The 27,658-nt window shown below is 43.4% G+C and overlaps 1 protein-coding gene across 6 annotated transcripts in view; it reads right to left on the minus strand.

Annotated features, from left to right (window-relative positions):
• Positions 1-27,142, minus strand: part of POGZ (pogo transposable element derived with ZNF domain) — a 78,925-nt gene extending 51,783 nt beyond the window's left edge. For all 6 annotated transcript variants that reach the window (XM_030542413.1, XM_030542412.1, XM_030542414.1 and 3 more), the window contains exons 1-3: positions 26,873-27,142; positions 10,424-10,548; positions 8,318-8,476 (exon numbers count right to left, since the gene is read on the minus strand). In XM_030542413.1, coding sequence (XP_030398273.1) covers positions 8,318-8,476; positions 10,424-10,547 — 283 coding nt within the window. In that variant the 5' untranslated portion in view covers position 10,548; positions 26,873-27,142. The remainder of the gene's footprint in view (positions 1-8,317; positions 8,477-10,423; positions 10,549-26,872) is intronic.
• Positions 27,143-27,658: the final 516 nt, after the last annotated feature.

The following is a 27,658-nucleotide window of genomic DNA, read 5'->3' on the forward strand; positions in this document are numbered from 1 at the left end:
AGACCACACCTCTTCCTTTTAATATAACTGTTGGAGAGACAGATATGTAGAAATGTAATACCAGCTGTTCATGGCCTGGGCATGAACAGTACTACAAGCATCCAATTCATTAGGAAGACAATTTTATATATTTCTGTGATTTACAGAACACATACTGAAATTTTCTAACTAGCCTCCAGCATTATGTTAGTAATCTTGCTAAGCCTCCAATGTTCTAGATGCCTAAAGGGTTTGCTTGACACATTCAGACTCTACGCAGCAAGGACTGAGAAAGGAAGAAAGAACAGTCTGGTTTCGTTTTCAGATGAGACGGTGGAGCTTTGAATTAGAGTATCATGGCAGCAGTTTCCAAGACTCTTAAACAGCCACCAAAAAAAAAATAATAATAAAAAAAGGTGGATCAGATAAGAGGGTGTGTCAGAGTTTGGCAGGACTATCGTAGAATTATAATAATTTCCAATGTGACAAAAAACTATTCTAATTCAATTTCTGTTAATCACTTGGATAGTGATCACCCCCTAAGTTAAAAGTCAAGTTTTAGATACTCATCTAGCAAACTCAGATTTACTGATTAATGCATATTTCTAACAGACTTTTAAAATATTGAATATTATCAATCAGTAACCGTTAAGCTTTAGTTTATTAGTGTTAATCTAATTAGCATGCCAATGCCACAAGGATTTGTATTAATTTTTTGTGATTGATTTAAGGCATCTCCCTAATCAACCTTTATCATTAAAACTATTAAATATTTATCACAGATACGCTATGTAGTGGTTTTTAAATATATATGGGACTTGTTCAATAAACAAATTACTACTTCAAATAAGGTATAGCACCTGTCCTATTACCTGCACATATGATCAATATTTCTATTAAAAAAATTGGTACCTGATTATTAAGTAGATTTATTGGACACTGAATAATCATCATCTTACATTCATACAGCCCCTTCAATCCCAAAGGATCCTAACACTCTTTATTAATGTAATACATTGAAATACCAACTAGAGAGAGAAATCGCTTTAGCCACCTCTGAAATTAAACACAGCAGCTGCTTAACAGCACACTGAATGACAATTTTGCGATAGGAAGTGAAGAATACCATTATCCAATTCAGACAGCAGGAAAAGTTCAAGGAAATAATATTATTTAAATTTAAAGTTGGCCAATGCACCCAGGGCCGGTGCAACCATTTAGGCGACAAGTGCTGGGATTTGGGAGGTGCCATTTTCTTTGGCAGCGACCATGGCGGCCAGATCTTCGGCCGCCCCGGTTGCCATCGGCATTTAGGTGGAGGGAGCTGGGTCAGGGGAGCGCGGGGAGGGCCGCCTGCAGCAAGTAAGGAGGGGGCGGCACGCAGAGGAACTCCCTGCCCCAGCTCACCCCTGCCCTGCCTCCTTCACTATTTCCACTTCCCAGGCTTGCGGCGCCTAAGCTGATTGGTGCCGCAAACCTGGGAGGTGGGAGAAGTGAAGCAGCCACAGTGTGCTCGGGGAGGAGGTGGGAGAAGTGAAGCAGCGATGGCATGGTCGGGGTGCTCGTGTGCAGAGCAGAGGTGAGCTGGGGTGGGGGGTACCTCAAGGCAGAGAGTGGGGAGCTGTCGCAGGGGGGCACCTCAGGGCGGGGGCGCGGGGGGGCGCAAGGTGGAAGTTTCGCCTAGGGTGCAAACATCCTTACACTGGCCCTGAATGCACCAGTTTAATATCTCTACTCTTCCAAAATGAAACACTAGTTCTTTAGTGACCACAAGCGGTCAAGACGTTTGTTTTATACCACATCTGAAAGACTATACAACTGGCAACAGCAGTTTCCCCTAACACGCTGGGGCACTGGATTCAGCATTGATTAGAGAAAAGAGAAGCATCTACTCCACTTCCAGCAGAAGAGGTTACTCACCTTGCACAGTAACTGAGGTTCTCCGAGATGTGTCCCCCTGTGGGTGCTCCACTTCAGGTGCTGGCACCACTGATCAGAGATTTTCGGTAGCAGTGCCCAGTTGTGACTCACGTGCGCAGTACTTGTCCCGCAGTACCATTGGCGCTTCATCTAGCGCTCGCACGGCTCAACCCCCTCAGTTCCTTCTCTACCACAGAGTCCTTTCTGCGAACTCTAAAGTAGAGGGGAGGAAGGCGGATAGTGGAGCACCCACAGGGACATACATCTCAAAGAACCTCAGTTACTGCACAAGGCGAGTAACTTTTCCTTCTTCTTCAAGTGCTGTCCCTGTGGGTGCTCCACTTCAGGTGACTGAAGAGCAGTATCCCATTATGGAAGGAGTAGGCTGTACAGTTGAGGCTAGTACCATAAGACCAAGTATTGTATTGGCCTCTGAACCCTGAGTTATTATGTAGTGGTTTGTGAAGGCATGTACAGAAGGCTCAAGGGGTAGTTTGGCATATTTCTCTGACTAGAACATTATGTAAGAATGAGGTCCAGGCAGAAAATTGATCTAGTTGAATGGGCTCTAATCCCTGTCAAGGGTTCTATATTTTGTTGTTGGTAACATAAATGGATGCAACTCAAAATCCATTTTGATAGTCTGTTTCAAAATGGCTGTGCCCTTTGATTGTTCTTGGTGATTTATGGAAAGGTTTCATTCTATCTAGGTAAAATACTAGTGCTCTTCAAACATGTACAGTGTGGAGAATAGATTCCTGCGTAGACCTATCTGGCTTACAGCAAAACACAAGTAGATGGACAGGTTGATTGAGATGGAATGATGAAGGTGCCTTTGGTATGAATTTAGGGTGTGGTCCCATAGTCACTGTGTCTTTAAATAATATGGTATAAGGAGGATGGGCCATGAGGGCCCCAATTTCACCCACTCTACGTGCTGAGGTGATCGCGACCAGGAACACCACCTTCATTGATAAATGTAGTAAAGAACAGGTAGCAAGTGGTTCGAAATGGGCTCTGGTAAGGCCTTGGAGGACTAGATTTAGGTCCCATGCTGATGTAGGGTTGCGGACTTCATGGTACATGTTCTAAATGCCTGCAAGAAAGCGTTTCATAATGGGGTGCACGAAGGCTGAAAAAACATCTACCTTGTGGCAGAAAGCAGCTCTGGCCTAAGTGAACTAATAGATAACCCCAAGTGTTTCAAATGCAACATGCGCTCCAAAATCAAATGTTGTAAATGCTGTAAGTGCTGATACGTGGCTGTCGTGACACCATGAGGAGAATCTTTTCCATTTATGGAGGTAAGTGGCAGGCATGGTAAGTTTCCTGTTGTTTAGCAACAAACTTTTTAACCTCTTCCGAACAGGTTAGTTTGCCATGATGGAACCACAGAGGAGCCATGCTTTCAGATGGAATTTTCCTACATTCGGGAGAAGAACCTGACCCTCATCCTGAGAAAGAAGATCCCGACAGAGAAGAAGGGTGCACAGGGTGCAAACTGTGGTTCAAGTATGGAAACCATGTCTGTCTGGGCTATGTCAGAGCTACCAGTACAATCCTGGCTCTGTTGGTCCATATTTTGTGTATCACTCTGGATAATAACGGTACTAGTGGGAATGCGTACAGGAGGGGGGTGTTCCAAGGGATGACAAAGGCATCTCTTAGGATTGTGGTCCTAGTCCTGCTCATGAGCAAAACCGTGGACATTTGCAGTTTCATGATGTCGTGAACAGACTGATGTGCGATGACCCCTACATGCAGAATATGTGTTGTGCGATGTCATTGTTCAGTTCCCATTCGTGTTCCTGGGAAAACTGTCTGCTCAATGTGTCTGTCATTGTGTTCTGTTGGCCCAGAAAGTTATGACGCAGTAATGGTAATATTGTGGATAATGCACCAGTTCCATAATTTTATGGCTTCTGTGCACAGGGAATGAGATCCAGTTCCTCCCTGTTTGTTTTGTAGAACATACAGGCTATGTTGTCTGTCATTATTCCTAGTGATTTGTTTCTTATCATTGGTAGGAAATGTTGGCATGAGTTTCAAACTGCTTGTAGTTCAAGTAGATTGATGTGTAATAACTCCATGGGAGACCATTTCCCCTGGATTGTGTGTCGATTCAAGTGTACACCCCATCTGATCTGTGAGCCATCTGGATGGATGCTGGGTCCTGGTGAAACAGGATACCTGCGCACACATTGCATGGGTTTATGCACCACTGTAGTGACTGTATGAATTTTAGTGGTAGTGACAGGAGTCTGTTTAGATTGTGCTCAGTCATCCCTAGAGATTGTGCATGTGTAGTTGTTTGTGCTTGATCCCAAAGACAGAGCCGCTATGTGTCCTAACAGTTCTAGGCAGGTGTGTGCAGAGACCCTTGGACTGTTTGTGACTACGGATATGAGAGTGGTCATTGTGAAGAATCTGGTCAATGGTAATGAAGCTTGGCTTCTATCAAGTCTAGGTAAGCTCTGATGAATGCTAGTTGCTGAACCAGATCTAAAGTAGATTTCTTATCATTTATTTGTAACTGTAGGGTATGGAAAAGTGTCATACTCTTCTATGTGAAGTGTATTGCTTCTGTTCGAATGTGACCCTTCAATAGACAATCGTCCAAGTATGGGAATATCATAATTCCCTGTTTACATAGGTGTGCTGTTACTATGGCAAGGGTATTGGTAAAGACTCTTGGAGCTGCTGAGAGTCTGAATGGTTAACACCCTGTATTGAAAGTTGTCTCTCCCAACTGTAAACTGTCGGAATTGTGTGTGTGTGGGGGGGGGGTAAAGTGATATGAAAATACGCATATTGTAGGTCAAGGGCTGAAAACCAGTCTCTTTCTCCCAGTGCCAGAATTATTGACTTCAGCATAACCATTCTGAATTTGTGGGTATGTATAAATTTGTTGAGTCTTCTGAGCTCTAAAATGGGTTTCATCCTTCACTTTTCTTTCGAGTTAAAAAGCAGTTGAAGTAGAACCCCTTCCCTCTGTGTTGTACTGGAACATGTTCCATGGCACCTAGTTGTACAAGATGGTTTACTTCTTCTTAGATGATGGTTGTGAGAAGAGTCCCTGAAGACGGATGGGTAGGTGGAATGGAGATGAAGGGGATGCTATAACCAGATCATACTATCTCCAATATCCAGTAATATGTGGTGATGGATGCCCATGCTCGGTAAAATGGCCTTAGTCAGTGGACAAACATCTGGACAGGTTGTGTAATATGTGCTGGTTGTCAGGGGAGACTGATCAGATCCAAATTGCATCTTGGCTGGTGGTGCCTGTGACCCAGGTTCACCGCATCTACCACCAAAGAGTTTGGTTGAGGGGGTAAGAATAGGAAATCCATGCCTTTATTGGGCACAGAATATTTCCTATCTGCCCTTTTGCCCGTGGGGGGTAAGATAGCTGGAGTTTACCATACTGATTCTTCCAGTTCCAGCAGGGCACTATTAATTGGTAATGCTAGCTTTGTTGAGGACACTGGGTGTAGTATTTTTAAGAGCTGATGTTGATTTTCAGTCACCTCTTCCAGAGGGACGTTCTGACTTTGTGCAGCAGCCTTGAGTATTGGAATCCTCCAAATCCTCATGGACCTCTGAGGGCTCAGTGGCTATCACTATAGAAAGGCAAATCTGTTGCCTCTGAGGGGTGTGAGGTCTTTGGGTCTGAGATCTGAAGACCTCCCATGGGTCCCAGTATGCCCAGTGCATTGAGAATGGCATAGGAGGACACATCCATGGGTTAGCCATCCATAGAATCATAGAATATCAGGGTTGGAAGGGACCTCAGGAGGTCATCTAGTCCAACCCTCTGCTCAAAGCAGGACCAGTCCCCAACTAAATCATCCCAGCCAGGGCTTTGTCAAGCCTGACCTTAAAAACCTCTAAGGAAGGAAATTCTATCACCTCCCTAGGTAACCCATTCCAGTGCTTCACCACCCTCCTAGTGAAAAAGTTTTTCCTAATGTCCAACCTAAACCTCCCCCACTGCAACTTAAGACCATTACTCCTTGTTCTGTCATATGCTACCACTGAGAACGATCTAGATCCATCCTCTTTGGAACCCCCTTTCAGGCAGTTGAAAGCAGCTATCATATCCCCCCTCATTCTTCTCTTCTGCAGACTAAACAATCCCAGTTCCCTCAGCATCTCCTCATAAATTATGTGCTCCAGCCCCCTAATCATTTTTGTTACCCTCCGTTGGACTCTTTCCAATTTTTCCACATCCTTCTTCTAGACTGGAGCCCAAAACTGGATACAGTACTCCAGATGAGGCCTCACCAATGTCGAATAGAGGGGAATGATCATGTCCCTCGATCTGCTGGCAATGCTCCTAATGATACCGCCCACAATGCCATAAGCCTTCTTGGCAACAAGGGAACACTGTTGATTCATATCCAGCTTCTCGTCCACTGTAACCCCTAGGTCCTCTTCTGCAGAACTGCTGCCCAGCCACTCGGTCCCCAGTTTGTAGCAGTGCATGGAATTCTTCTGTCCTAAGTGCAGGACTCTGCACTTGTCCTTGTTGAACCGTATCAGATTTCTTTTGGCCCAATCCTCTAATTTCTGTAGGTCCCTCTGCATGCTATCCCCACCTTCCATTTTATCTACCACTCCTCCCAGTAGTGTCATCTACAAACTTGCTGAGGGTGCAATCCATGCCATCCTCCAGATCATTAAAGAAGATATTGAACAAAACTGGCCCCAGGACTGACCCTTGGGGCATTCCGCTTGATACCAGCTGCCAACTAGACGTGGAGTCATTGATCACTACTCGTTGAGCCCAATGATCTAGCCAGCTTTCTATCCACCTTATGGTCCATTCTTCCAGTCCATAATTCTCTAACTTGCTGGCAAGAATACTGTGGGAGACCGTATCAAAGGCATAAGGACATGTCCGTGTGTAACCAGTCCCTGGTACTTCTGTGCAATGGCGGTGGCTCAGTGCCTGATGGACAGGAGTGCCCTGAATGGAAGACTGCCTCTCCTAGGTCATCTTCCTCATCACTTGAAAATTGCTGGGCATTAGGTGACTCCATCTGTACCAGTGCAATCGGCACTGGAGAACCGTCAGCGCCGAGTAGAGGTGACCCAGGCTTGGATGCTCTCTCAGTGTCAGTTGAATGAGTGAGGAAGTATGGTGCAATGGGCATCGGTGCCATACTTTAATGTGTAGATGCCTGTGAGGTCGGTCCTGTTGGTACCGTCCGCTTGTGTGTGGCCTTGGTTGGTGCTGACTTAGTGCATTCAAGCATTGGCTCCTCAGCATGTGGCACTGGCAGAGGTGGCATGGTAATTGGAGGTGCTATCGGCACCGTGTCCTTCTTTTGGGTATTCAATGCCATGGAGAAGGAGGATGATTTGTGCCTACTACTTGACTCCTTATCTCTGCCAAAGAGGTCCCAGTACGGATGGTGTCGGAGGTGCCTTGAGCATCAAACGTGCTCACCCCACTGGCCATCGGCACCGAGGGTAGTGATCATGCTACAGATCGTTTCCTCTTCAGTGGTTCTCCATAGGTCAGAGATGTCTCTCTCTTCCTCCATTTTCTGGAGGAAAGGGAACTCGCTCTGTCCAGTGAGGAGGCACCTGGAGAATCCTCGATGGGGTTTTTCCAAGGTAGACCATGGCGTTAAGGATTTCTCCATAAGGATCCTTTTAAGTCTGAGATCGCTATCCCTCCTTGCTCCGGCTGTAAAGTTGCTCCAATGGTTGCAATTCTGAGGGATGTGCGTCTCTCTCTGGCAACGGATGCACTGTGATTGTCCATCAGAGACAGGCATAGCTTCCTTACACAAAGTGCAGCATTTAAAACCAGGGAAGCCTGGCATTTTCATTGTCCAATTTTGTCATAGTACAAGAAGATAGAAATGAAGAGGAAGGCTTTCTGAGATTTTTTTTTTTTTTTAAATGGGGAAAGTCTAAGTCATTAAATGTAAACCTAAGACTAACTATGAACTAACTACTGGGAATTAAACTTAACAGTAAGATTAGAAATAGTTTTCTAGGTAAATTTTTGACACTGCTGTTGGAGCTCTCTCTGCAGACAAGGACAGTTGAGAAGGAACTGAGGGAGTTGGGCTGCGTGAGTGCTAGATGAAGTTCCAACAGTACCGCGAGACAGCTACTGCACACGCGCATCCCAGCCAGGCACTGCTACCAAAAATCTGCGATCAGCGGTGCCGGGGTGCACCAATATCTGAAGTGAAGCACTCACAGGGACAGCACTCAAAGAACCTACAGTTTTTAAAAGAGGTCTCCCATCCAAGTACTAACCTGATCCATTCCTACTTAGCTTGTGAAATCTCACAGGAGCATGAGCATAAGCACAAGAGTGTATAGCTACCATTACGGCCCAACATTCCCCCCTGAACACCCACACCCATAATATATTTAAAGCATTTCTGCTTACCATTGTTGTTTGTAAACAGCGTCACTACTGTCTTCTTAGCACTGTCACTGTTTTGAGCCCCACTGCTACTGACCGATGTAGCTGTAGAGAGATTACCTCCTATGGATGCATGGGCAACAATCGGCAGAGGGGCAGAAACGGGCTGCAGACTCACTGAAACTGCCAGGAAGGAATTTCAGTCACATTTAGAAAAATAACACAAAGACACTACAATGTTTGCAGAGATGCCATAAGAGCATGCTGTTTGGGCATATTGCTATTGTATTACACTAAGTAAAACCTGTAGTTTCAGGTATCCTGTTTTCTAAGCCCAGTATTTCCTACCAAGCAACACAAGCAAAAAAGGCATTTGGCCAGTTCAAGACCATTGTTACTTATTTGCTAAAACAGATTATTTCCCATCCCCTACTGAATCATTTTCTCCTTGCTGATGCCACTCTGCCACAGAAACCTCGCTCTAGTTCTGCTCCAGCTGGAAGAACATGAAGAAGCAGATAGCACCAAAAATACCCTCCCTGTTGGAGACACTGTCTTATCCTACTGACCTACCAATATACCCAGCATCTACTAGCTTGTGGTTTCTTGTAAAAGCCCTGGTGTTGAATCCTTCCTCAAATATCCCATGTTAACAACAAGATGCAAACAGCAGCTAGTCAAAAGAAGTTAAAAAATTAGCTGCCAAGAACACCCCCAGAGCACTGCATAACAGGATTAGAACCTAGGTTCATAGTAGTTAAAGATGCAATAGGCCAACTACCCTTGAACTAGAGCACAAAATAGTCCCTAAAAGTACCAGATATTTAACTGATGCTATTCTTGATGTTAGCCAAAAGGCCAAGAAAAAGCAATTCATATGGCCAAATAAAAGACTAATTTATTAAATATGCCAGTCTGTTCCACCCCATGCACAGCTAGGAAAGGACTTAAAAAAAAACAACAACCCACAACACACACCAGGCTCAATAAATTGGGATGAACCAGAAGGATAGTGAGTAAATATTTTTTTATTTTATTCATGTTACATCTACTCTTGAATTTTAAATCAATTATCATCTAGTGATAATTACCCAATTTCAATATTTATTACTTTATCCCAGCCCCGTTCAACATGTTCATAACAGCTCAAGTCAATATTTCTGATGCATCATTCTTATACAAATACCTAGATTGGGTAATTATAACTGGAACTATTAAATCAAAACTGAAAAATGAGAAGTGTTGTATCTACCTATTAAGTCCCTTTAAATTAGTCTTAACATTTCTCTTAAAGAAAAACAACAATATAATAAAAAGATATTCTAATCACCAAATTTAATTGTAAACAGTAAGGACTTGAAATCCTTCAAGCATGCAGCTTTGAAGTCAATAGAACTACTTAGGTGTTTAAAGTTAAGCATACATGCACTTGCACGATCAAGACCAAAATCAGTTAAAATAGTGAAATAAAGTGATTTAAAAAAGTAATTAATCAAACAGGTTGCCATCTTCACAGCCTGACAATATAGGCTAGGATATAGGAAATGCAGTCTGCTGTTGAAATTAGTGGGAGTGTCAACTTTTCAAAGCGGTTGGAATGAGCATACTACTTAACAGGAACATTTGCAAAAGTACTTTGTAAAATGTAAAGCACTATATATACACACATACCCACAATGTTATTTAATATCTTATTCTTATATAAGTTATAAATTGGGTACTTTTAAAAACAATCATGTTGGTTGATTTAACAATAGATGAACAACTGTTAACCAAAGTTTCGTCCCCCAAAAAACAAATCATACCTTCAAATAACTTTGAAAATCTCTAATTCCACATTAATTCCATTGTTAAACTGCATTTCCTGCCTCTTAATAAGCAGAAGGTCCAGTCTGCAGAAGTATCACCAGAAGGTCAGCTCCTGCAGAGCCATGTGAAAGCTCTGTTCACAGTTACACATCAGGAATTTCTAACTGTTCAGAAAATTTATGTTTTAATATATCTATTATCTGATAGCTAAATATTTACTGAATAGCACATAAAGAGAAACTTCAGTGATTAGTTAAATATAAATACTGTGTTATACAACATCCCTATCTTGCATAACTCTATACTAAAATAGCTTTTTACCCGTAGCAGTTTTATCAACCGAATTATAATCTTCAACAACAGAATCTTCTATCACGTCACTGATTTTCTGCCATGGCTCCAGCTCCTCCTCCTCACATTCCATAAAAAGGTCGGTGTCTGCCATCCTGTAAAGGGAAAAGAGGAAAGAGCCTTTATTGGGTGTTGAGAAAACTAGATTTCTTCAGATAGCAGAAGTCTCATAAAGCAAAGAATCCTAATTCCAGATCCACTAGTAACGTCCATTATTTCTTCACTGGGGTGGGGGAAAATGTGAAACTTGGAACTGCAAATTACATTTTTCTTTCTTGTGTTTTAGAATTTAATCCACATGCTACTTGAAATGGATTTGTTTGTTCCCATTTCAAAAATAAAATTGTTTTTACCTTAAAACATCAGGATTTCAAATCTTTACATTTCTGTTTCAGTACTGCCAACCATAGGCACCGACTTTCTCAGTTCCCAGAGGGTGCCCTCCCCAACTCAGCCCCAGGCCGCGCCCTCACCCCTTCCTCCAAGCCTCCACTCCTGCCCGGCTCTTCCCGCACGATCCCACCTCTTCCTGCCCCTGCTCCTATCCCCAGTGCCTATGCTGCCAACCTTGATGGTTCAAAAATCATGACCCAGAAACCCCAAATTCATCAAATTTCTTTTTTAAAAATCAGATTTAAAAAATAATAATGATTTTTGGTCTATCTTCTGGTTTTTGAGCACTCCCTGACTACCCTCAGTATATGTGTGACAACTGCAGGCTGAAAACTTCAATCTTAAATGCATACAAGATGTGTGCACACAAAAATGCAGGCCTCTGCTCCGCAACACTGCCCAGGATCCTCCTCAGCTTCCCACTAGCAGCCTTTCACAGCCACTAATTCCCCAGAAGGCTCCCATAGCCATCTCTGTCAACACTATGCTTCCTTGTTGCAAAGAGTTCCACATGTCGATTATAAGCTAGTTTTAAAAAAAGTGAATTTCCTGTTATCAGTCTTATAATCATTTCCTTTCCAATTCACTGAATGATTTTATATTATGAGAACTGTAAATAGAAATGCCTAATTCACTGTCTCTACACCACTCATTTTCTATACCTCTATTATGTCCCCTCTTATCTATATGTTTGTCTAAAGTAAACAATTCCAAACATGTTAATCTCTCTTCATGTGGAACTCTCTCCTTCCTGATAATCATTTTTGTCACTCTTCTCTGAGCTCCAATTTCTTCTACATCTTTTTGAGATACGGTGACCAGAACTGAATACAGCTGAAGGTGTACTATGGATTTATACAGTGGTAATATATTTTTCACTGTTATTCACTCCATTCGTTACACATCCTAATATTTTGTTTGCTTTTTGGACCACCATTGCACATCAGAGAGAAATTCTCACTGAGCTGTCTACAACAGTGGCCACGTCTTTTTCCTGTGTGGTTATACTTAATTTAGACCTCAGTGACACATGTAGGAGTGCAATACTAACACTTATAGATTGTACATCTTTAAGTTGTTAACTAAACATTCAGATTACCAAGTCAGTATTAAAACAAGATGGAAACTGCCTTGCAGTTTTTTATATTAGCCTCTAGCATCACAAGGAATGTCTCTTCTCACATGGTAAGACAAGCACCAGTATCATGCCTCCAAAAAGCTGGTTTTCATTATTACTGTTCAGTTCTACATATAGGTCTCCAATAGGGCTTTACACCTTGATAACTCCTGGGCCAAGCAAAATGGAAGCATCATTCTTGTAGAACTAGGTCTGCATTGTTTCATTTAGCAGGAACCAGTCTCTAAACTCCATCTCGACATGTGGTTCACCAAAAAATTCAGTTCAATTTAATGGCACATTTATGGCCATGTCTACTCTAGAAAGCTTACAGAGGCACAGCTGTACTTATACTGATCGCTTGTGGAGCTGCTCTATGCTGACGGGAGAGAGCTCCCCTGTCGACACAATAAAACCCCACCTCAATGAGCGGCGGTAGCTATGTCAATGCGAGAAGCTCTCCCACTGACACAGCGCTGTGCATATCACCACTTAAGCTGGCAAAACTTATGTCGCTTGGGGGTGGGGGTGGGGGTTCACCCAGGGATAGTGTAGACATGGCCTCAGAAATCTTTAACCCAGACCAGTAATTTCAAAACCCGTATTGCATTTTTTAAAAAAGAAACTAGAGGTTTTAATAGGTTACCATGAAAACTTATTTCCTAATTTTCAAGATTGCTTTTATTGATGTAACCTATTGTCCTTTCCAACTACTATAGATCCACCTTAATGGGCTGAAAGGAGAACAAGTGGCAGTTCTGTAGCATAGCTAAAGGAGGCTTCACACTTGCAGAAAGGATTTTTCTCCTCTTGATTATGTTTTGGTGGAAGAGGAGACTGCTGTGATTGCATTTTGTCATCTCTACCACCATTTGACAGCCATTAAATCTGATAAGAAACATTCTGAGACAGACTGGCCAAAGTAAACAGCTGACAATAGAAAACAAGCAAAAAAGTAATCCTCATCATTTACAGACAATCTGTGTTATCAATAGCCAAAGAAGCAGAGCTGACCAGAATGTTTAAATACAGACCAAGGTTTTCATTAGCTTGCTGTTGTAAGGCAATTTTAATTTTATACAGTACACCATAAATTAAAGTAATCATACTGGGACTAAACTGTAAATGTAAGTCAGATCATTGAGCTACAGTCATTTTACTCCTAATACAAAGTTCTAGACAAACAAAAGTTGTATCTCTCACAAACTTCAGGACATAACTCACTCAAAAGCAATTGTCTAAAGGAGAATGTTTTTTAACGCATCCAAATACTCAGTCATGATTGCTTATGAGTATCTGTTTGCTGAGTGGTGTTAATGGATCACAGACCTGGGTGGGGTCAACGGGTGCAGTACACACCTTCCATTCAGGCTAAATGAGGGAACCATTAAATGATCCATTGTTTACTGATAACTGAAACAATGGAAACCATCACTTGTGAACTGAAGCAGCATGGCAAGCCTGGACAGTGACTGGACCATGCTGGCTAAGGGGTCTTCCTGAAGGCTGATAGCAAATTCAGGGATTGAGCATCCTGGTAGGTACTGAGGGGGGATGCAAGTGTCTGAGGCCTTGGCTGCACTTGCGCATTATAGCGCAATAAAGTCGCCAAGAGTGCTCTACCTCACTCCCCGTCCACGCTGGCAAGGCATGTAGAGCACTCTGAAGGCTCGTCCAGACTGGGGGGGGGGAAAATCGATCTTAGATACGCAACTTCAGCTACGTGAATAACGTAGCTGATCACGTAGCTGAAGTTGAATATCTAAGATCGAATTACTCACCCATCCAGACAGCGCGGGATCGATGTCCGCGGCTCTCCATGTCGATTCCGGAACTCCGTTGGGGTTGATGGAGTTCCGGAATCGATATAAGCGCGCTCGGGGATCGATATATCGCGTCTAGATTAGACGCGATATATCGATCCCCGAGCAATCGATTTTAACCCGCCGATACGGCGGCGTAGTCTGGACGTACCCTGACTCTGCGGCTAGAGCACTTCTGGTACTCCACTTCCCTGAGAGGAATAACTTTTGTTGTGATTTCACTGGAGCGCTGTGGCGCCGGTGTGGACATCTAATGAGCTCTGATTGGCCTTCGGAAGTGTTCCACAATGCCTGTTCTAGCCACTCTGGTCATCACTTTTAAACTCTGCCATCCTTTCCTCAGGTGATCAAGCATCAGACCCGCCCTTTAAATTCCCTGGGAATTTTGAAAATCCCCTTCCTGTTTGCTCAGCCAGGCGTGGAGTGCTCTCAGAGCATCCTTCCAGGTGGCCATGCCTCCATGCACAAGTGATCCCCAGTATGGAGCAATGGCAAGGTGTCGGACCTCATCAGTGTTTGGGGGGAGGAAGCTGTGCAGTCCCAGCTGCATTCCAGCCATAGGAATTACGATACCTTCAGGCACATATCAGGGGTCATGACCGGGATGTGGTGCAGTATCAGGTTAAAGTAAAGGAGCTGCAGGATGCCTACCGCAAAGCCAGCGACACAAACAGCTGCTCCAGTGCTGCCCTCCCGACCTGCAAATTCTACAAAGAGCTGGACACGATACTTGGGGGCGATCCCACCTCCGCTGCAATGACCACCATGGACACTTCCGAGCCCAGCACAGCAAGGGGCAGGTGGGAGGAGGAGGAGGAGGAAATGCTGAGGCAGGGGGAGACACCCCGGAATACCTAGATGCATGCAGCCAGGAGCTGTTCTCGAGCCAGGAGGAAGGCAGCCAGTCGTGGCGTCCAGTGCTTGGGGAAGGACAAACAACAAAGGAGGTTCCTTTCGGGAAGGAAGTTTTTAGGTATGGGCTCTTTGGGCAAGAATGGGGGACCATTGCTGCACACAGGCAAGCTGCGTATGGGCCAGAGCAGAAGCCGCATTGTAGGAGAAGACCCTCCCTTGCTTCTCTTGTCACTCTCAGCAGCGAGATATCTTCCAGGACAAACTCCTGTGGAGAATGTTGGGACAGTGTTCAGTGTAGGTGCCCCCTGCAGCTGTTGGCTCTCTTAAAGGCACAGAAACCCAGAGGACGGTACAGCCATGAAACAATCAGCCCCACGGACCCTGTGCTTACTCACCATTTCTGGGGCTCCTGTGGGTTACGTGCACTCGCTTTGGGACAGGCAAAGTATATTTCTTGTGATTGCCCTCCTTAAGAGCAGGGGAATCAGTGCTCTGTCTGGTGTGTACAATGCTGCCTCTGTTAAGTGTTGCATTTTGCCTGCAGAGGTGCAACCTTGAGATCTCAGCTGTTATTCTTATCACCAGCCGACAGACTCCGGAAGAGGCCGTGTAAAAGCAAAGTAAACGAAAAGTGAAAGGCGGAAGGAGAGCGAATGGAGGATCTGCCAGGAGAACATGACGCACAGGTGGCAAAACACAGAACGGCTGATTAGCATAATAAGGCGCAAAGCAGACTCTATCCAGACGCTCGTCGCCATGCAGGCAGAACACTACCATGCTCACCCCACCCCGCCTGCAGCCCTTGTCTCAAAAAACTCTTCTCCTTGTGCCCCCATGTCCCCTCAATCCACTTTCCCCAACATCCGGGTTCTTACCGCCCCCAGGTGCCTCCTACACCTGTAGCTTTGCCACCCACCCACGAAAACTACAACTCTTATTCACTGCACTCAACCCTTCTCAACATGCCTTATAGCCATCCCGAAGTGCAGCACTCAGTGCGCGGCATTCCAGACAGGATTCAAGAGTATGAGATCAGGACATACTCAAGCCTATGAATAAACCTGTCCCCACCCCATCCTCTTGCCCTTTTGGTATTTCTGTGTTACATCGGGTTTTTCTTTTCAATAAATGCAGTTTTTTTTACTTTGAAAACATATTTTATTAGTGCATAAAGGAAAATATACCTTAGCCCAGGAAAGCAACAAGCACTGCAAGTCAGTGTACCAAACACAGCCACTGTACTTAACTGCCGTGCAGAGCACCAGACATTATTGGTGGCTTTCAGCCTCAAATTGCTCCCTCAAGGCATCCCTAATCCTTGCAGCCCCACGCTGGGCCCCTCTAATAGCTCTGCTCTCTGGCTGTGCAAATTCAGCCTCCAAGCGTTGAACCACCGAGGGCCATGACCGAGTGAAGCTTTCACCCTTCCCTTCCCAAATATTATGGAGGGTACAGCATACGGATATAACCGCAGGATGCTGTCTTCAGCCAAGTCCAGCTTCCCATAGAGCACCAGCGGCCCTTCAAACAGCCAAAAGCACACTCCCTAGTCATTCAGCACCAGCTCAGCCTGTAGTTGAACCGTTCCTGGCTGCTGCCCAGGCTGTGTAGGGTTTCATGAGCCACAGCATTAAAGAGTAAGCGGGGTCTCCAAAGATGACAATAGGCATTTGGACTTCCCCTACGGTGATCCTCTGGTCTGGGAAAAAAGTCCCGGCTTGTAGCTTCTTGAACAGGCTAGTGTTCCGAAAGATGCGTGTGCATCATGCACCCTTCCGGGCTAGCCTGCGTTAATGTCAATGAAATGACCACAGTGATCTACAAGCACCTGGAGAACCATGGAGAAATATCCCTTTCGGTTAACGTACTCGGAGGCTAGGTGAGCTGATTCTGGCATATGTGTCCTATCTATCACCCCATCACAGTTAGGCAAACCCATTTGTTCAAAGCCAGCCATAATGTCATGCACATTACTCGGAGTCATGGTTCTTCTGAGCAGGATGCGATTAATGGCCCTGCAAAGTTGCATCAACACAATTCCAACCATCGACTTTCCCACTCCAAACTGGCTAGCAATCGATCAGTAGCTGTCTGGAGTTGCCAGCTTCCAGATTGCAATAGCCACCCGCTTCTCCACCAGTAGGGCAGCTCTCAATCGCAGAACACAGTCCCATGAAAGTGGCTTTTCTCAAACGAAAGTTCTGCAGCCACTGCTCATCATCTCAGACTTGCAGGACGATGTGATCCCACCACTCAGTGCTTGGTTCCTGAGCCCAAAAGTGGCGTTCCACGGTGGAGAGCACGTCCATGAATGAGACAAGCAATTTCATGTCGAATGCGTTACACGACTCGATATTATCGTCGGACTTCTCACTGTCACTTTGGATCTTAAGCAGTAACTCGACTGCCAAACGAGACGTGCTGGCAAGTCTCGTCAGCATGTTCCGTGGCAGTTCGGGCTCTATTCACACAGACCAAAAGGGAAGACAAAGCGCGCTCTGCACCGAAATCGTTGAAAGATCGCGCAAAATGTGAACAGAAACACAGGGATTGCTGGGATGCAAAGTGATGAATCACGGGACGTTGGGACAGGATCCAGAATGCCCCGCACCCCATACCCCCTTCCCACAAGCCACAGCACCAGAATGGAAAGAGGTGTTCTGTGGGATAGCTGCACATAATGCACCGCTCCAAATGCCGCTACTAGTGCTGCGTATGTGGCCACGCCAGTGCTCTTGCAGCTGTCAGCATGGACAGACTGGAGCGCTTTCCCTGGTGCGCTCTCCAAACGCTAGTTTAACCCAAAGCGCTATACATCTGCAAGTGTAGCCATGGCCTGAGAGAGATACACAGAAGCACCAGAGCAAACAGTCTCTCTGAAGTGGTGAAGGATACTTCCAGAACCAGGATGGCCCTGAGAGAAGCCTAGGAAGAGAGCTTTTGGGCTAAGTGCTGCTGAGTGGAAAGGGGCTTAGACCTGTGAAGAAAAAAAAATTTCCCGTCGTTTGGTTCCTCCTGGGTTCAGGGAAGCAGAATGTTGTACATTCTTTGTAAATAAACAGGATTGCACCAAAGATACCCAACTCTATCAGCAATTTCTCCTCCTAAAAGAAACAACCCTCAGAACCCTGAAATTTGGCTACCACTTCAGTCAAAAAGGGGTAACAATACTGATTTGAATGGGACTTCTTTAATTAAAAAAAAAAAAAAAAAGCTTGGGTAGTAAGCGCATGAACCAACTCCACAGAGTAAAGTTATACACAATTGTTTGCAGGACTGAAACCTAAATAAGACTATACACAAGGAAACAATGAGTTATGAGATATAATTACAGAGTATTTGTTGTATTAAAAAACAGAGGAACTCAAGAGGGTTAGGTTGTTAGGGCAACACAGTGGTGGTATGTGGTTAAGCATGAAAATCAACTTGGGGAAAGTACTGAACCATTTTATCTTTTAACATTAGTTCATAGACTTGATTAGAACCTTAACTAGGTCATATACAGTTTTATTCAGAGTAATAGCAGTAGCCCCCGCTTTTCATCATTTTCATATCTGTAGAATAGCAGAGTACTGAGGTTAAAAAAAACAAACTCTTGCACATGACTAGAGATATGGGCTTCCTCTAAATACCTTTTTTTAATCATTCTTAAAATATATGTTTACATGTATTTAAAAATATAACCCGGAGTGACAACTCTTTGCAAAACTAATAGATTGTTATATAATAGGCATTAAACCTGAAACAAATATCTATTAGTAGGAAAACAGATTGTCATTTCATATCATGAGATGTTTACATGGCATATATCTGTGAGATCCTTTTATTTTATTTTATTTTTTTTTTAAGTATAAAATGAGGCACTTGGTGTAAAATGTAGTGTTCATATTCCATTGGGGAAGAGGAAGCTTAAAGAACTGGATAAACTGTTTCAAAATCGTAATTTTTCATTAGCAAGCACTCAGCAGCCAAGTTTTGTGCTGTTCCATGCGTGACATTTTATTTTAATTATTTAAGTATGTAAATTCGCATGTCAGTACAAATCACTTTCAAAAACATTGTGGATTTAGTGCTCTTGAAAAGTGCTGGACTGAGACTAGAATTCCTTTACAAGGTTTCCCAAGGAGAGAAGCAGGTGTGGGGAACCATGTGGCTCCTGGGCAGGAGGGGAGGTGTGGCGGTTGCTATAACCATCCATGTCTGAGCAAGGATCATTCACATAAGTAAGGGTTTTCAGAACTGGGCCTTTCCTCATCACATCTATTTAAAACATTTTGAGTTTTTTTGTTCTTCACTTCTTTCTCTTTTAATCAAAGAACGTTTACAGGATACCAGGAACTCTAGACAAGTAAGTTAAGTTACATGACAAAGATAGGTCATAACTGCACTGGGAGGTACGTAAAAGAAAAAGAACAGAATGAGGATTTGAATTTGTATACATTCATCAACAAAATGGCTACTACTGCTTTTCTTGCATATCTAGCAAATAATAAGCAAGTGCATTTACGTAGCTGTTGCTATGAGAAGCCATACTGAGAAAAATGATCAATTCACCCTAATAGTTTACTCTTTTTTCTCCTGACAAGATAATATACAAAACGTTCATAAATTTAACATACTATTTCAGCAAGGTTATTCCAGTTTAGAACAACCAATCTCCTTTACATCTGTTTAAGCACGTGTCCATTCAGTAACCCCGTTGCTCCATATGTCCACTGAACTCATACAAATATTTGCTTAAAAGAAGCTTGTTCAGTGAACAAAAAACCTGGTAACCAATGGGAAAATAAAACAAATGAACAGCTGACTGGTAAAAATAATAAGAATCTTAATTGCCAAATAAAATATTAGAAAAAAATCCATAACTCATCATCATACACTTGACTAATTGTACATTATAGTTAGTATGTTAGGCTTCTGTGTTCCTTTAAAATGAATTAAACAAGTGTTTTTCATAAAAACTTAAATGAAGATCTCTCACAATATGGAACCAGCTCCAGCAATAAATTGCCTTGGGCAGTTGTGGAATCTCCAACTCTGGAGATATTTAACAGTAGGTTAGATAAATGTCTATTCGGGATGGTCTAGACAGTATTTGGTCCTGCCACGAGGGCAGGGGACTGGACTCGATGACCTCTTGAGGTCCCTTCCAGTCTAGAATCTATGAATCACTTTCAAGGGAAAACTATTTTTCTTAAGTAAATTATTATGTTGAATTATATCACCTCTGCTATTTCTATTATTTAAGTATCACTACAGAGCACTCATCAACATAGTATCTGAGCATTTCAGAAACATTACTAATGTATTCTATTTATCTTAATAACCCCAGGAGATAGCATCTTTAAAATGAGGAGAATATTTCCCTAAGACTCAAAGTGACTTGCCCAATATTCCACAGGAAGTCTTTGCACAGTCAGAAACAGAATCCAGGTTTCTAATGTCCTAGTCCAGTGTGTTAACCACAAGACCAAACTCCCCCTCATTCAAAATAAGAATAATTTCTGGATGACAAAAGATAAGGAAACACCCCCTGACAAATAAAACAAAAGAAGGGTCTGCAGTATCAATCTACCTTTAAGCACTGCATAGCAGGGAAAAATCAGACTCCGTATGTCCTAAATATCATTTTTTTCTCTCCTTTAGTACAAATTTATAAAAATTACATTTGAACTTATTTTAAAAAAATCCAAAACCATGAGATAGATCTATGCATGTTTCTAGTAGGTCATTGTCTCAATTAACAAATGCCTGCATATTTGTGATTTTAAATTTTCGTTCTCTTAGAAACATCTAGAAAAGAATTCCATGCAATAAAGCTTCATTGAGATAATAAAAGAATGGTGACACTTAAAACAGTAAACATTTGTCTGGAGTCATATTACTCCCTACTAAATGAGTAATAGTGCCTAGACATAATATTGATAGGCACTTTATAAATATTTAAGACAGATAGTCAGATCTGTAAAGTAAAGCATGCACGTGTACGTCTATCCAGTAAGGTAAAAGCTATGAAGTTTAAAATTACATTAAGGAAATCTCTTTCCACACATTATTAAGAATACATAATTCAACACCTCATAATTATTAAAAAGAAACTATGATAAAACGTTAAAGAGACCATAGCTACAAGCCTTCTTTGACACTAACTTGCATTAAGTGCATGGTATTTCATCTGTTCATATCAGCTCAACTAAGAAAATGTCTTCTCTCTTCTACAATGTAGCAGCTTTGTTTTTCGCAGCTTTGATCTTGAATATTTTTGTAAGTAATAAGCCCCTGCTCAATAAAATGAATAATTCCAGTGATAAATACTCTACATTTAGCTTTTTAGCTCATAACTGGCAGATTGCTTACTTGCAAATATGGATGCCAAAAAAACCCCAACAATCACTAAATGTGCTAAATATACTACGAGAAATAAAACATTTTAGATGCATTTGCCCCCTGCTATCAGCTGAAATGTGGGAAAAGACCTTTATAGTGTTGAAAGCCAGTGTGTATTAATTATACATAATTAATTGGCACAATTACAAAATATGGCCCCTTTGGCTCATGTGGACCAACATGGCTCATATTCATCTTTACCACAAGGAAAAAAATAATTAAGCCAATGGTCATTATGTTCTTGTATTAAAAAGGTTAGCATTTGATTATACATTCTGCTAAAACAGCTACCTTCACTGGTGGAGAGCCAGAAATAAAAATCTGAATTTGCATCCAAGTAGACAGATTACCCTAAATTTGAGAAAGGTCTTTTTTCCTTCTCGCCTAGCAGCAAAAAGCTGCTTGTCTAATTTCAACTGAAATTTGGCATCTGATCTAGGCTCCAACTGTATTTATTAAAATTAATAAACTGCCATCCTGTACAATTAGATAGATATAAAATGTAACAATTATGAACTGCTATTTTTCTCCAGAAAGCTTGATGAAACAGCTAGGAAGAAGGAGAGTTTTTCTTTTTTGTTTTAAAAATTTAGTGCTATTTTTAAACCTTCAAAAAGCATCTCATCAAACAAAATTCAGCTACTTCAAATCCTACCACCAAAAAAACCACAAATTAAGGACCTGATTCTCAACTAATTAAGATTTACCCTAATGTAGCTCCATTAACTTCAATTTAGTTAGTAGTAATTTATACAGATGTAAGTAAGTGAAGAGAATCGGGTCCCAAATGTGTTTATCAGAAGCACCTGTGGGTACTGGAGTCTACAAGACAGCTGTAGAATAAGGCAGCTGTGGCTCACTGAAGTGATATCTAGGTCATGAAATTATATATTTACTATTTCTCTCTCAAGTCTATATTACTTGACACAAAATGAGTTACACCCCCAGGACCCCCCCATACAAAAACTTTTTAAGGACTGCAAATTCAAGATTCTCTCTACAGTATTCTTGAAAGCTTGCATGACAGGACATGCTTTTAGTGTATAAGTTTTATTTAACGTTTTGAATCTAAAAAAATAAATCTATATAAATCAACACTTGTTAGGCTACTGCTGTTGGCCTACTTTCTGCTAAATAGTGACCTCCTCTCCAATACAGGCAGTCTTGGGGATAGAATATCAGATACAAGTGAATATCCATCCTACTATATGGGTGGTTAAAAAACAACTTTATTTTAAGATTAAATAATATTTTCTATTTCTATAGCGTCATTTATTCTAGAAATTCAAAGCTTTTTACAAACATTAATTAATTCTCGCAACATCCACATGAAGTAGGGAAATATTTTTATAAACATTTTATAGATGGGGAAACTGAAGCAAAGAGCTGTGAATTGACTTGCCCAGGATCAAATATAGCAGGGGTCCCCAACGCGGAGCCCGTGGGCGCCATGGCACCTGCCGGGGCATCTCTGTGCGCTCGCCTACTGGCTGCTGGACATGCAGCCGCCAAGAAGCGGCAATGACAAGAAGTGTTGCCGCTGAAATGCCACTGATTTTTGGTGTCATTTTGATGGCAACGCCTCTTGACAATGCTGTATTTTGGCAGCATTTCAGTGGTGACCCTTCCTGACGTCGCCACTTCTCAGCGGCATTCCAGCGCCTGCCACATGGAAAAGGTTGGGGACCACTGAAATATAGCAATTTATATAAAAGCATTAAAGAGAATCAAGGAGCTTTGACTTCTGGTCCCCTGCTGAAACCACTAGTTAATACTGTCTCACTCAACATAAAGCCCTCCTCATTATTAAAACCAGAATCAAAGCAAAATGGAAATAGATTTCCAGTCTCTGACCTTTCAGCTCCCCCAAATTAATTAATTGCAAATTATGTCATTTTAAACAACATTCACCACCACCAATGCTCACAAATGTGAATTTTAATTTAAAAAAACTTTATTCACAAATACAACAAACATGGTGAGGAGTACTTGACTTCATGTGAATTTACAGGGTATAAAATGAAGACAGTTATCTTTTAAAACAAGGGAACCTGCAGGGATGATCAGTCTAAGTATTGGACCATATTGTTAATTTTTTACCCAAAACTCTGCATTGTTTCCAACAGGCATCTTACACTCATGGCCCACTGATTGCAATATAAGATTGAATGCTCATCATGGAAATAACACTAAAACAGGAATGTAATTTAATCTGAACACAACACAGCAAACCTATAAACTCTGATTTAAAAGTCTGGATTTATTTCTCCCCAAAGAATATAGCAGGATAATTTTAGTTTGGACACAAAGGGATTGAATCCTGCAAGTCTTAGGTAAAATATCGATTGAAGGCAATGGGCCCTGATTCATCATTGCCCTGCAACCTCTCTTATGCCAACTAGGGTAAACTGGTGCAAAGGAGGTGAAAGCCTCTCCAGGAGATCTTTGCAACTGCTCTCAGGCTCTCAATCAGGGGGCATTCTGGGATGGGGCCAGGAGAGGAGGTGTGTCAGGGGTAGGAGGCATGCCCAGTACACACCTGTGCCCTGATGATTCTGTGTCTGCAATAATGCCCACAGAGGCCACCGAAGCAGATGCATGATTTGGACTGTCCTAGCTGAGAATAGTGTTGAATTAGTAGATGCACAAACTGCCTTCTCTCTGTCCCTTCACTAGTGCAGAATCTAATCCAATGAGTTTTGACTAAGAATTGCAGGATTTGAGCCAAGATTATTATCTGTATCCCAGAAGACTAATTTTAAACACTAAATTATAGCTTTGTGCACATTCCTTGCCAAACAAGTTCATCACCATTTTTTACACCAGTCTGGATTTGCTACCAAAGATTTTATTCAAGAGCACTTATAATATATCCCAGCTAATATTTCAGTCCTCTCTCACAACTGTTGTTTTCCTCTCAGTGTGAAAAAATATCATCTGCATTAATATGTAATTGCCACTTACATTTTCTTTCCCATTTACTAAAAAACATGACCAGGATAGGCCTGAAAACAAAATAAAGTTTAAAAAAAATAAATAAAAGGAACCTCCTCACTTGAAAAACAAAGCTAACTAATGATGCTTCATTTGATTCTTTATCAAGGACGTTAGACATAAATGGAATGTATAAATGCATCAAGTCAACCTCTCTTCCTCCTCTAAGCCCATCTCTTCTCTCCATCCCACCTCCCTTCTTGCCTCCACACACTCCCCTCACCTAAACTTTCATCTTATTTCTTGTCTTCTATATGTCATCCCCCTATTTTGATTGTAAGCATTCAGGGGCAGGGAACATGTTTCATCTTTACAAGAGCTATGATAATTGATGGAACTGGAATGTTTCTTAATAACATATAATAAATGAATACCATGATTAGGGGAGGATATATTCCTCTGCTATTGAGGCAAATCCTGCAATCCTTACTCTGACAAAACGTCCACTGACTACAAGGAGTATTTTGCCAAGACAGCATATTGGATATAAAACTGAAACCAGACTGGATATTAGTTGAAAAGCAAAGAATCTATACTCGGTTTCATATGATGTTTTAATTGTTGTTGATATGACTATTTTGACCCTTTTTATAGCACCTCAGGTGAAGTTCATGGGGGCGAGAGAGTTGTTTGATATGTCAGAGGCATTACCTCCTCTAGGGCAAGGCAAATTTATTTTTCATTGGCTGACATGGTTCATTTAGTTCACTGACTACCAGGATTACTTTAAAGGGCATATTAAAATGTATACAAACATTATCACTTTGGTTTGTTACACATTTTATTAAAGTCTTTCAAGTGTGGGATAGCTATTAATTAAAATGTATTATTATTGTATATCTGTTCTTGCATTTTGAACTGCAAAAGAAAAAAATATATTTAACTTGCTTTCTGATATACTTGTGCATCTAGACTAGCCTTATCATTGTGGGGTCTCATATACGAGATCCAGGCTATGGGAGAGACCTGCTGGGAGCCTGGGCCTGCCCATGAACAGCAGGTCTGTTCAATCTAGTTTTTATAACATGCTCATCACCTTTGGCACTGATCTTGCAAACGGCTCTGCGCAGGAGGACCCACAAAGAACCCCACAGACTTCGATAGGGCTCTTTGTGGATTCAGGGTCTGGATATATGAACCCAGTTGAAAGATAAGGGGAGTAATTAGTGTCTGAGCATTTGTGCTGTGATGCTCATAATTACTAACAATGTATCCACACGTACACGTGGGGGGGAAAAAGAGGGGAAACCAGAATATTTGCAGAACCCCAACCCAGACTGGAGCTCCAAGCAGATAGCGGCCAGAGGCCGTTTGGAATGATGTGGTGGATGGATGAACCCAGGTAGTGTCTTCTTTAATTCACACTGATGTGTAATTTAGAAATGTGCATTGAGATACATCTAGTGAGGCAGACTGTTAATTTCTGTGACAAACTGCTGGACAGTGGGATGTGGATCAAGGCCATTAGTCTCAAATGGCTGCAGGATGTCCCCTAAAAGGAGCAGCAGCCCTGCAAGAATAAGTCACTTGTGTCCTGTTTGATGTGTCTTGGTGATAGCAACTGCTGCCGAGTTCACAAAGGAGAGAGCTTCTTGTTGGTGCATGTGGGATGTTGATGTCTGTACCCATCCCCATATATTCCTCCCGCCACAACCAGGGTAAGCAGAGGGCAAGTTAAAAGATGCCCTAATGTCAGGTGTCTGAGGTTTCTCAGACACTCTGAAGGGGGAAAAGCAGCGGGGAAGCTAAATGGTTCCACCTCACGCTGGGAGGAGCGAAACACATGCTATGGGGACCTCCAGGTTCATTGAGGCAGCCAGGCTGAGGGGAGCCACACTCACTCCCCGGAGGGAAGTGGCGTGCAGGCTAAGGAGACCCAATCCCCTTCACTTTGGGGGCAAGTATGGCCAGAGCAAGCCCTCGTTGAGGCACTCAGGCCAAGGGGTCCCCTCTGAGAGTGACAGTCAGGCTAAGGGATCCGCCTCCTTTCTCTGAGGAGAGCGGCGGGCTGGCTAAGGGGACCCTCTCGCTGAAGTGGGTAGGCAAAGGGGGGGCTCACTCTGAGGGTCGGGGGAACAGCAGGAAGGCCAAACCCCGCCCCCCCCACTCCACTCAGAAGGACAACTAGGTGGACTCCCCCAGTTCATTTTCATTGAAAAGGATGGGGGTGGCACCTTCCCCACAGGAATGAAAACAGACTAGCTTCCATTTATTGCGGCTGCTAGGGAAGAAAAGGTAGAGAAAATAATCCCTGTGCCCAACATGGCCGCCCACCCAGAAGCAGCAGCCCTAGGAAGGGGGTGGGAGGCAAGGAGACAAGGGAATCCGCAATCCTTCCCCCCGCAGGGACGGGAACCAGCGTGGGAGGCACTTTTGGACGGCGCATGGGTTGCTCGGTGCAATGTTTAACCCGTTATGTTCGTCTCCAGCCAGCCGGGGAAGGGGCTGACGCGGAGGGAGCAGCCAAACCGCATCACTCCCCTCCCCTCAGAGGGAGGAGGGGTATGCGGATCACTCCGCCTCCCAGTCAGCGAAGGCGAGAGAGCGAGCAAGGCGATATTCCGCCGCCCAGCGGGAGCAGCTCCTCCCCCCTCCCCTCAGGAACCCCGATCCCTTCCTCCCTCCCCGCTAAGCGCGTCTGGCGGCCGCTTTGTGTACGGCGCGCGCTGCCCACCCCCCACCCGCTCACAGACCCGGGCGGTTCGAACCGGTTCCAACGGTCACCGCCACCCGCATTCTTGTCGTGCGCGCGCGCCGCCAGCCTCTCCCCCCTCGCGACCCCCCCCCCGAGTCTGATTGATTCTGCAGCGTCCGCCCCCACACACACATAACGGACTCGTGCCAACTCACCTTTCGCTCCGTCTCCCGCCGCCGCCGCCGCCGCCTCAGCAGAGCTTGGCTCGCTCGCACACGCTCTTAAAGTGACACGCACCCCACACAACCTCTTACAGGGCGAAGTGGCCGGGAGGGGAGGGCAGGTTGCATCAGCTCCCCACAAATATTTTTGCCCCCCCTTCCGAAAAAAAAGAAGCTGCGGGTTGATACACACAGAAAGGACCAACAGACACACACACACACACACAAAAAGGGGACCGGGCCGGCGGAGGGATACGGTGACGTCATTTCCTCCTCGGCTCCAACGCCGTCCTCTGATTGGCTGACTGAGGTGACATCACTGGGAGCTAGGCGCACCCTAACCTGTCATGGGGAAGTTTGTCTGAGGCACAAATTTTTGGGGGATTCTCTGGGAGGGAGGTTGGTGATAGAAAGGGACTTTTTTTTTAGGTTGATCCCAGTGACACATGTCCAGAAATGACTGGGAAGATGGAGATTAGTGGGGAGGGAACCAAGAAATGGCTAGTGCTACCTTTTAAGGGCCTTGTGGCGAGTAGTTCTGCCTTGATTGTGCTGCCTGATGAAGGCCAAATAGTTAATGGTCCAAAGTGGTATCCAATGTGTCTTAACTTTTCCTACAGGTGACAAAAGGCGTTTGGAGGCAGGACTCGAACCCACCACGTGCAGTGGGTATTTCCTTTGGCATGGCTAGTGACATGGCTGCGTCTCAAACCCATCGCCTGCACCAGTTATTGGCTTTGACATGATTAATGATGCGGCTGAGTCTCAAGCCCACCATCT

Source organism: Gopherus evgoodei, chromosome 24 (genome assembly GCF_007399415.2).
Source record: "Gopherus evgoodei ecotype Sinaloan lineage chromosome 24, rGopEvg1_v1.p, whole genome shotgun sequence".
In the NCBI taxonomy this organism is placed as follows: domain Eukaryota; kingdom Metazoa; phylum Chordata; order Testudines; family Testudinidae; genus Gopherus; species Gopherus evgoodei.